At 36.3% G+C, this 10,540-nt stretch overlaps 1 protein-coding gene and 1 non-coding gene across 2 annotated transcripts; one reads left to right on the plus strand and one right to left on the minus strand.

Annotated features, from left to right (window-relative positions):
- The first annotated feature begins 1,667 nt into the window (after positions 1–1,667).
- Positions 1,668–1,739, plus strand: TRNAP-AGG (transfer RNA proline (anticodon AGG)). The gene has a single exon. It is a non-coding gene; the product is annotated as a tRNA-Pro (tRNA).
- Positions 1,740–1,938: 199 nt separating this feature from the next.
- LOC145129829 (uncharacterized) lies at positions 1,939–4,105 on the minus strand. The gene has a single exon (XM_079064637.1). It carries the CDS (start codon positions 3,575–3,577, stop codon positions 2,114–2,116), a length of 1,464 nt encoding a protein of 487 aa, XP_078920763.1. The 5' UTR covers positions 3,578–4,105; the 3' UTR covers positions 1,939–2,113.
- Positions 4,106–10,540: the final 6,435 nt, after the last annotated feature.

The following is a 10,540-nucleotide window of genomic DNA, read 5'->3' on the forward strand; positions in this document are numbered from 1 at the left end:
CCAATATTTACACTTTTTATAACATAACTATCACTTAAATCATTATTTTTAACGAATTGATCCCCAAACTTATTTTTTTGGCTTTCTAGGGCCACAATGTGAGTTTTTTGGTCTAAAAGGTCACTGAACCGGCTATTACAGGTTGACATGGAGTAAAAGAGCAGATCATATCCTAGTTTAGGGACCCATAAAGCCCGACAAAAACTTTAGGGACTAAATGGGTAAACCTTAGAAAGTTTGTAGGGCATTTATGTCATTTTCCCAAAACTAAAAAATCGTATTATTTGAGAAAATATGACCAAAAAACTTTATAAAAGGAGATGTATCTTTGGAATGGTCCGTCACAACTCACAACTAAAAGGCAAAGAAAGGCATCAACCTGTCAAAGCATAAATGCCATTAGCTTATATGCGGTTGATTTATGATACTAAATGTTGTAGAATATATGGATTTTGGTATAAAAACAAAAGTCTTTACATTTGAGGTCAGAAATCATTGTTTTTCTTTTGTCGTGAATATACTTAGGTTTGACTCTATAAAAGCTTATTTGAATTTCGTTTTTGCTATAACAAACTATATTTAATCTTAAACCAAATGTATGTTTCAACAAAAACCGAACTCTCACTTTGTATAATTTGATTTTCCAAATTGATAAACCATTTGTAAGAAACTTTGATTTTATATAAGTTGAATTTTCCAAATTCATTAAAGGTAAAAGGTTACAAGAATGTACATGACATCTCTCATTGTTAGTATTATAAAAACGACACTGTATTTAATATAAATAAATTTGTTTTTTTTGTGGTAACCGACTCCTATAGTAACTGCTTGGTAACCTCTGCTTAGTAAAATCAATTCTCATTGCTAAGTATCCTTTAAAATTCCGATACAATTACGATAAATGAATCAAATTTGAGATGTGTAATTTATTTATTCTCACATAAACACAAGAGATTCATAAAATTTAAGAAGTCCGATGACGACTAACCATCCACAAACTGCAACATGGTAGATGCGATGATTGAGAAAAAACTCTAATCGAGATGTTAGTTTATAGTAGTCATTCTTGAATTCAATTCATGGGTTCAACCCGATCAACTCCAACATTTGAGAGTCATCACTAGGAACTGCTTGGTAACCTCTGCATTTAGAGCATTTGGTACAACCATTGGATGAATCAAAAGCATTGAAATTGCTTCTAAAATTACGTTATCTTAATCATTATGAGATTAGAACCATTCACTTCTAATATTCAATGTGATTTACCAAACAGCCTAGGAAAAAAATCACCTTCTAATTTTCCTCATTTATATTTTATATTTTTTTATTATTGTAATCATCTTCTTATTCTTTATTAACTAGCTTCTCAAGTGTTAAATATTGATATATCAAGTTCTAAAATTATTATATCTGAATTTTTATAGAATAAAAGAACCACATTACGATATATCAAAATTCGTGTTCTTTTCCATAAAAAGTAAAAAACATCAAATATCATTCTTATTTTCACATCAATATTTTATAATTTATCTGAAACCATTTACTTTGATAGAGCATTTTCTTTCCGTTTCTACAAAATACAAACAAAAAAACAGATTGGCAAAAGGAAAAACGTATCAGTCCAGTAACTAAATTATAAAATTATAACTTATATTAGTATGCAACAAGGGCATTTGGTCTAGTGGTATGATTCTCGCTTAGGGTGCGAGAGGTCCCGAGTTCAATTCTCGGAATGCCCCAAATTTTATTTGCTTTGTTTTTTTTAACTCTCCCAAAATCATTTCAACCGTCCATTCAATTTTTGGCGGTATAATTTGCCTGTTCCTATGTTTGTTTCTGATTCGTTTACTGGCATTCTAAGCATTTACATATATTCTTAATCAAAGCGATTGATCATAAGCACATACAAAAAAAAGAAAAAAAAAGAAATAGTGATAGTTAAATAAACCCTACCAATCCATAATCATTAATCACAACAACACACTTGAAATAGTTCAATAAACAAAAAGAAACATCGACAAAAGAAACCTATATATAATAAATAAACACAAACCATTACTTCATAGATTCCACTAGTTAAATAAGATTAGCAAAATCAATGAAGCATCAAACATCAACTCCACTTTTCACTAAGACAAACATGAACCTCATGTTCTTCAGGTCCTACACGATGCTTAGGCACCATTATCTCAAGCATAGTTCCCGTTTCATCCCTGTAAGCTTCCAACTTTGCATCTTCAGGAATCGGAGTGGGAAGCAGAATCTCCCTCACAAATTCCCCGGGAGGGCAGTGCTCAGGCGCCGGATCAGTCATCTTAAACGTCCTGTTTTGTCTTTTCAACACGGGTATACACCCAGTGCTCACACAACAAATCTTCACAACACCTTGTGAAATGGTATTCCTCCATGTAACTTTTACCCTTTGAAGATCTACACATGGCAAACTTACCACAATCAAGAATCCCTCTTCATCTTCATAAATAGTCTTCGCAGCCGTTACGGGCCCATAAGCACTTCTTAACACCCCGGAAATTTCACTCGTCCAATGCGGATCCACTTGATGAACATCAAGAACCGAATCCGAACTTTCTTCATCGTGGTTGCCACGTGGCGAGTTGCTCTTCCGACGTTTACCATTACAACCCGCCAAAAGATCTGGCACACCGGTATTACTGCCAGTACCATTACCAGAAAGCAATCGCTTTGGTTCTTGTTGTTGTTGATGATGATGATGATTAGCAGTATCTTTTGGAATGAGAGCGCGTTCAATTTCGAAATTGGTACTTGGAAGATTCCTCCAAGAACCGAAATCACACGCTTCGAGAGTAATCGAAAAGTTCAAATCTCTTCCGGTAAGTTCCATCCACCTTCTTCTTTCTTCCTCTTCCAATCCCATCAAATTAGGCGATCTAACAACTTCAATCCCATGAACACATTGAGGATTCGAGAGTCCCCTATATTGTTTCCTTTGCATACGATGAGATCTAACGAAACCCTTATCAGCACAAAACGGAAACGGCTTTTCCCCTTGTCGTGAATGCCCGTTCATATAGCTTCTCAGTTGCATTTTCCCCAATGCGTTCTCGGGCCTTTCTTTAAAAGCCCACATATACATATTCTCCATGTCATGTTGAACCAAGAAAACATCTAACTTCAGCTGTGATTTATCAATATCGTCTCCGTTATTATTATTATTATCCCTGTTCTTGTTCTTTGACTTCTCGTTTAAAACTGGTTTGAAGTAGAAATTAAAGAAAAACCAAGCCCCCCACATGCTATCTAGTCGCTTAGCGGTTTTCTTTCCGGATTTTGTGACATTTATATGTGTTTCACTTTGGTAATGTTGAGAACCTAAACCGGGTTCTAGCATGTCACATGAATCAATCGACCCAGGGGGCGGAGGGCTTGGCTCCGCCGAAAGTGGGAGATTGATATCGGGCGGTAGACTTAGGTTCAGATCTACCGTCGGATCGAACAAACTTGAATCCATTGACAAAAAATGATTGTTGTCACCACCACCATTCATTTTCTCCTTTGCCGGCATTATCATATCACCAGAATCAACACTTAACAGCATGAGCAAATTACCTCATGCAATCATACTCGAAAAACCCGAATGAAATCAATAAAAAAGTATCCTAAATCCACCCAAATCAGTCCACATCGTAACCAATATGAATAATAGCGCATCGAAAGCAATTAAACCGCCTCAGATGCATTTTATTCTCAACCGATTTACAAAATAATCGTGTTAGATTGTCAGATATGTGTAGTTGATTTGATTTTATAAGGGTACGATCGAAGAAATCCTAACCCTAGAAAAGTCAAGATACTGAGAAGAGATTAGGGATAGGATCGAACGGTACCTGTGAAGACAACGCATCTGATCGGAGAACAGCAAGATTGATTTATGGTAGAGAGAAAAAGAAAAACAGATAGAGAGATAGATGAGAAATACGCGTTAATGGAGGAGAGAGTTTTAAAGAAAGAGAAGGTGGCGTATGTGGGTTTGGCGCTGGTGGGGGTAGGGGGAGACTGGAGAGAGAGAACCTTCACTAGTTGAAACCGTCCGGTTTTTGTGACAGGTGAATCAGACGCCGTCCCTTCCTACCGTCTTCTCCGTTTTCACGTGAAATGTTATAATAAAAATTAGAGTAGTTACACCAATGGTCCCTATGGTTTTAGGTAATTTGGTCAATAACTTGTTTTTTTAACTCGAAATGTCCCTAATGTTTGTTTTTGTTGCACACTTGGTCCATGTCTTATCTAAAAAGACTATTTTGCCATTGATTTTTAATTTATTTAAATAAACACACCTTCAACCTCACCTCAACATCACCTTACCTTACATTACCTACCTCATCTTATTTGAATAAACTAAAAAATTAATGGCAAAATAGTCTTTTTAGGTAAGACAGGGACCAAACGTGCACAAAAAACAAACAGTAGGGACTTTCCGAGTTAAAAAAGTAAGTTAGGGATCAAAATGTAAATTACCCAAAACCATAAGGACTATTCACTCTAAAAAAAATGGGTAAATTACACGGATGGTCCCTGTGGTTTAGGGTAAGCTACATGCTTAATCCCTAACAATTTTTTTTAACTCGGATCATCCCTACTACAAGTTTTTGTTGCGTCTCGGGTCCCTATCAGACATAAAAAGACAATTTTACCCTTATAATTTTATTTTCATATTTATTATAGTTTTTTTTTGTTATTCAGAAAATATATTTATTAAAAACGTTCATATAGGTCCCACCACCAAAAAATCACGCCTTTTACTCTCCTCTCTTGCACATTCTAATGATCTAACCTGCATCATCTCTATAACCAGCTCTCACCGTTGACTGCCTCATCCCTCCATCTTCACCGACGACCTGCATATCCATTTTCCCTTTTCCTTTCTCTCCTATGACACCCAACGTGACCATCTTCCCTTCCTGTTCAAAGATTCAACAAGAATCGCAATCACCACCACCTACATCCTAGCACATAATCGTATACACCACCGGAATCCGCCACAGACACGACCAACACCACCACAGACACCAAATCAAAATAAAATCAAAGTCAAAGTTGAAAATCAAACTTGAAAATCAAAATAAACCTGAAATCGAAGCTCAAAACCAACCTAGAATAAAACGTGAAATCAGAGCACAAAACGAAACAATAAAAACACTTGAAATCTAGTAACAGGGCCAGGACGCTGCAACCAGAGTGACAATGAGAAAAAATGGAGAGACGTTGGTGAGTTTTTTTTCGTAACAAGGGTGGACAACAACTTATTTTTATGATATGAGTTTACAAACGATTTTGAAATCCCGATTCCAAAATCAAATCAAAATCAATCGTAAGGAACCGACCATCAATCTATGAAACCGAAACCAAAAATCATATGGGGTTTGTGAAACGAAAATCAATTTCTTGATAACATCGATTTCAAAAATCGCGAACGACTGTTTTTGTGGCTCTCCCTCAAACAGGGTGTGTATGAAATGTATTTTTTTCTTGACTTGTAATCGAGGCTCGTTGAAAACAAAAATTAGGATGTAATCGACCAATGGGAAGATGCAGACAGCCGTGAAAAGGGAAAGGGATGAAGGGTGGATGGTGGTGGCTGCGTACGAGATCGGTGCCGAGTAAAAGGAAGAAAAGAAGGAGGGTTACATGTTGTTCTTTGATGTTGGTGGTATATAGGAAGAATGAGAAAAATAAGGGGATTGTGGAGTAAACTCAACAATCGATAGTCGATGGTGGCTATGGAGGTGATTTCGTCAGTTTGGAGGTGACGCAGGTGGAAGAGAAGTCGAAGTGAAGAAGAAGGGGGAAGAGTTGACGTCGTGCTTAGGCTTTTAGGGCATTCTTGAATAGTTATTATTAATATATTAATAATATGAAAATAATAAAAGAATATTAGAAAATATTTATTAAGGGCAATATAGTCTTTTTATCTTGGACAGAGACCAATGGTGCAACAAAAATATAAATAGGGACGGTCCAAGTTAAAAAAAAGTTGTTAGGGACCAAACACGCAGATTACTCAAAACCACAGGGACCATCCATTTTAATTTACCCCAAAAAAATTAATTTTTGCTTTGAGTAAACAACATTTCTCTTAAAATAAATTTATTAGGTAATGAATTTTAATTTGTTGTCATATTGGTGATTCGATGACTTTATTTTGATAATGGAAATCATGAAAATACTATGCAACGAAAGTTTTTTTTTTTTTTTTTTTTTTTTTTTTTTTTTTTTTTTTTTGTGTGACGTGGGTAGAAGATAAGAGATTGTGACTATGGTGTGCAAAATAAGGGGAATATCAATTTTATTCTCAGGAGATCATTTACGATGTTGTATATAAGGTCATCCGTTATACTTATTACTAACCATTATAGTGGTGGGTGTCACATAATCACGACTCTCTATCAGTAATTATGAAGTAACTATGAGATGCAAACCACTAAACACACCATTCTATATTATTTTTTCAATTAAATTTAATTTAAAAACACAATAAAACATATTTTTTTAATTAAATTTAATTTAAAAACACAATAGAACATATTTTTTTAAAACTAGTTTTTTATTCAATGAAACAAAGATTACATTAATTTAAAACACACAACATAAAATAAAAATAAAAAACATAAAAATGCAACCACAAACAACTTAAACTAGTTTTTAAACCTTATTTTTAATGACTAAAATTTAGGCACTATCTTAATTTTCGCCAAGCTTTGACGTGTTTAAACGGTGTATGTTTCGTGTCTTCATATTGGTGCATGTCCATAACAAACGGGTCGCCTTTGCCTACGTTGTTTATAACAAAGTTATAAATCTCATTGAATTCAAGGCATTTAACCCTCATATCGAGAAACTTCGAACATGTTTCATCAAGACTGCGACTTTGGCAACCCATTAAATTATGGGAAACGTTTCCAACTTTTACCCAAAAATTAGGAGACATTATAACATCTGGGTCTTCTGAAGCCGCTACTCATGCTCGTGCTAAGTTATCTTCTTCATTTTCTGACCAATTCATCCTTTTATGAGCCATTGGTTTTGAATGATAATGCAAAACAAGTGTGTGATTGTGAGAAAAGAAATAAGAAATTGTGATTATATAATAGAAAGTGTGGTATTTATAGAAAATGTTAAATATGTTTGAAAGGTAAAAAATAAAATAAAAAAAAGTATACGTTACAAATGAAAATGTAGTTGTTACAAACACAGCCAATAGGATTGTTCGTTTCAATTCGTGATATGCACAACGAACCACCACGAGAACCATGAACCACGACCGGTTGGGATAGTGTGCACGGCCATGGTCGTGGTCCAGCTCAACCAAGAAGGCGGTCGTGCTATCCATACCGGAAGGTCTAAGAAGAAAGAGCTCATTGAGTTTTACGGGTAGGGAGAATGGATGATGGCAATGGTCAGTGAAGGATCACATTGATTACAAGCATTATATATATATATATATATATATATATATATATATATATATATATATATATATATATATATATAATGTGGCGTTGATAGTCTTTTTTTGGAAACGGTAAATATTATAAAAACTCACCCAAATAGTAAGAAACTATATAGGAAAAAGAGCAAACAATTACATATTACATATTACAAAGAAAATTTAAGACTAAGACGAAAAAGGATAAGATACTCTTCCCAATTACATATACCACATTTTCCTCTACATTTTACGCACAAGGGCACTAAAGCTTTGATGTTGTCCACCACACCTTTTGGAGTAATGAATTTTGCTTGGAATATCTGATCATTTCTAGCTCTCCATATACTCCAAAGCATCCCGTAGCATATGGTTGTTAAACGCTCCTTTTTCTTAGGGCATCTCCCCCAGTTGGCTGCAAAACAAGTAATCTCTTCTACATTATGGAAATTGATTTGATCGATTCCGCAATAGTTAAGTATGGACTTCATGACTGACTTTGCATAACGACATTCCACCATAATATGATTTGCATATTCAATTCCATGAATAATGAGCAGCAACTGCAAGTGTCGAGAGTAACCCCACGATGGTAGAGGGCTACAGTTGACGATATTTTCCCCATCACAACACACCATATGAATGTAGTTACTTTAATTGGAACGAGTTTACACCAACTTATTTGAAATTGGTGGACATTTGCTGTAGAGCCATGATCAATCCTTTTCCGGAGTATGTCCACTCTATATTTGCCATCCGCCAAAGTAGACATGAAAGTTGATCCACACCAGGTTGTAATCGAATTGAATCCATGTCGTTGACTAGACATTCTAGTTCAGAGGAGCAACCAACAACTGTAGGACATGATCTCCAATTCCACGCGTTCCCATATTTATTTTTTCTCTCTGAAACCTTACATGACTTCTTTTTTCAAGTTCATGTAATCTGGGATATTTTGTTTTCATGTTCACACCACCATCAACCAAGAAGTCATGACAAAACTGAGTGTTATCCCCAGATTTGAAAACTTGCAAGAAGATATCATTAAAACTAAGTCTCATTGCATCAATATCCTTTTTAACTCCAACAATATTGTTCCAAACTCCAGTTATTGTTTTCTTTTTTTTTGCTAAATACTCAACAGGTTTATTTTCCAAGTTATGAAGACCTACAGTGACTCTGGCCCACAGTGAGGAGGATTCAAAGTTAAGTCTCCACCACCATTTACAATGAGAGCAACATTCAATGTACGAATTGATCTGACTCCCAAATCACCATGTTCCTTAGGAGCGATAACCTTCTCCAATGAAACCCAATTTATTTTATTTTTTTCTTCATGACCCCCCCCATAAGAACTTCCTGTTGGATATAGTGTCTAAGTCCATAACTATATTTGGTATGTACTTGACCCGACCCGGCATGGTCCATTTGGGTTTTGTTAAGTTGAAAAACTCTTAGATCGATTAGATCTTTCAACAGGTTAAACAAAATAAGCAAAACAAACACAATAAGCAAGATATAGAATCAAATAATGCTTAATGATTCAAATGTAGTCACGCCTTAGCAGAGCTCGACAAAGAACTTCCACTGTAGAGGTGAGTTAGGGTTTATAGTACAAAATCAATAATAATCAATGCGTTAATCATAAAGGCTGCATGCATGCACCTTAAATACTAAACCCTAAACAAAAACAATCACAGTTGGACAGGCCCAACCGGATAGCAAAACAGGGCTAAGGACCGAGCCCATGACGCAACACTTATTCAACCCAACAATCTCCCCCTTTGCGTCAAATGAGGCGAGAGATTATTTCTGTTGTGTAGCCTTCACTTTCTTCACAACCTTGAACAACCGAGGAATGATAGCAAGAAGTGTCTGCCGAAATTGAATGTACCATCGTAGCATATCAGTAAACAACTTCTTGTCGGCTGCAGAATTCTGATCACAACGGTGAATGATCTCCAAAATATGCTCCAAGCAAGCTGTTGAGAACAGGTGCTTATCAATGAGAGCAAAGAGACATTTTTGACTTTCACCTCTAACAAACATCACCATGTGAAATTTTGGGTCGATTTTACCCTTGACCATTGCGTTCACATTGCCAGCTCTTCCAATAGGTTTGATCGTTGGTCGCTTGTGAATGGCAGATGCGATTTCTTGATCCATCTTCGCTACTTCATGAATGTAGCAGACAAGCATTCGCTTGATGTGGTCAATTATCGGATGATACTCCTGAGGATTTGACAGCAGAATATTGTTGAGGAGTATCCAGTCGTGAGGGTTAAGATTCGGTAGATCAGCCAGGGAGAAATTATGAACCGATCTATCAGAGCCTCGGGTCACTTTAAACTTAACGTTGACAAATTTTCCTGCTGAATAAGGCTTCAACACCTTAACCGTAGTGATCTTCTGTGAGTTCCAGGTTAAGTACTGTGGCTGAGCGAACTCCAGATAAAATTCCAACAGATCCCGATCTACCTTCGGGTCCGGAGAGGGAATGACAACAGTGGAGTTGAAGCAATGAAATATAAATGCCTTTCGTGTGATTGACATATCAAATTGGGCATCTTTTGAGTTCTCAAGACCGAACGACATTACCGGTTCAAGCCAATGAGTACTCGGTTCATCTATAGCTTCTCTCTGGAGCGAGTCAATGGTACATTCTGGAAATATGGACTTCTTTTTCTCCAAGAGCTTCTTTTCTTTTTGCTTCTTCTCGAGCTCAACTGATTCCTTTTCGATCTTTTCCTGAAGCTCCTTATCAGTAGGCTTAGTTTTCCTAAAGGGCTTAGAGGGATTTTCACCCAAGATATCTTCAAAGTCATCATCATCTTCCACATCATCTTCTCCAATCTTCTTCTTCTTCTTATCCCTTTTGCTGACCGAAGCTACATTATCCTTCGGTGCAGCTGTTGATTTGGGTTCGGGAGGAGGTTGAGTTGCATCCTTGCTAGCTTGAGTATCCTTTTCTCCCCCTTGTTTCGGCTTGACAGAAGTCACCGAAACACCCTCTATCCGACTCAAGATATCCAACGCTGGTCTGAGTTTTTCGGCTAAATGGCGTCTAATGGATAT

This window comes from Lactuca virosa, chromosome 8 (assembly GCF_052849685.1).
Source record: "Lactuca virosa cultivar CGN04683 chromosome 8, Lactuca_virosa_CGN04683_v6, whole genome shotgun sequence".
NCBI lineage: Eukaryota > Viridiplantae > Streptophyta > Magnoliopsida > Asterales > Asteraceae > Lactuca > Lactuca virosa.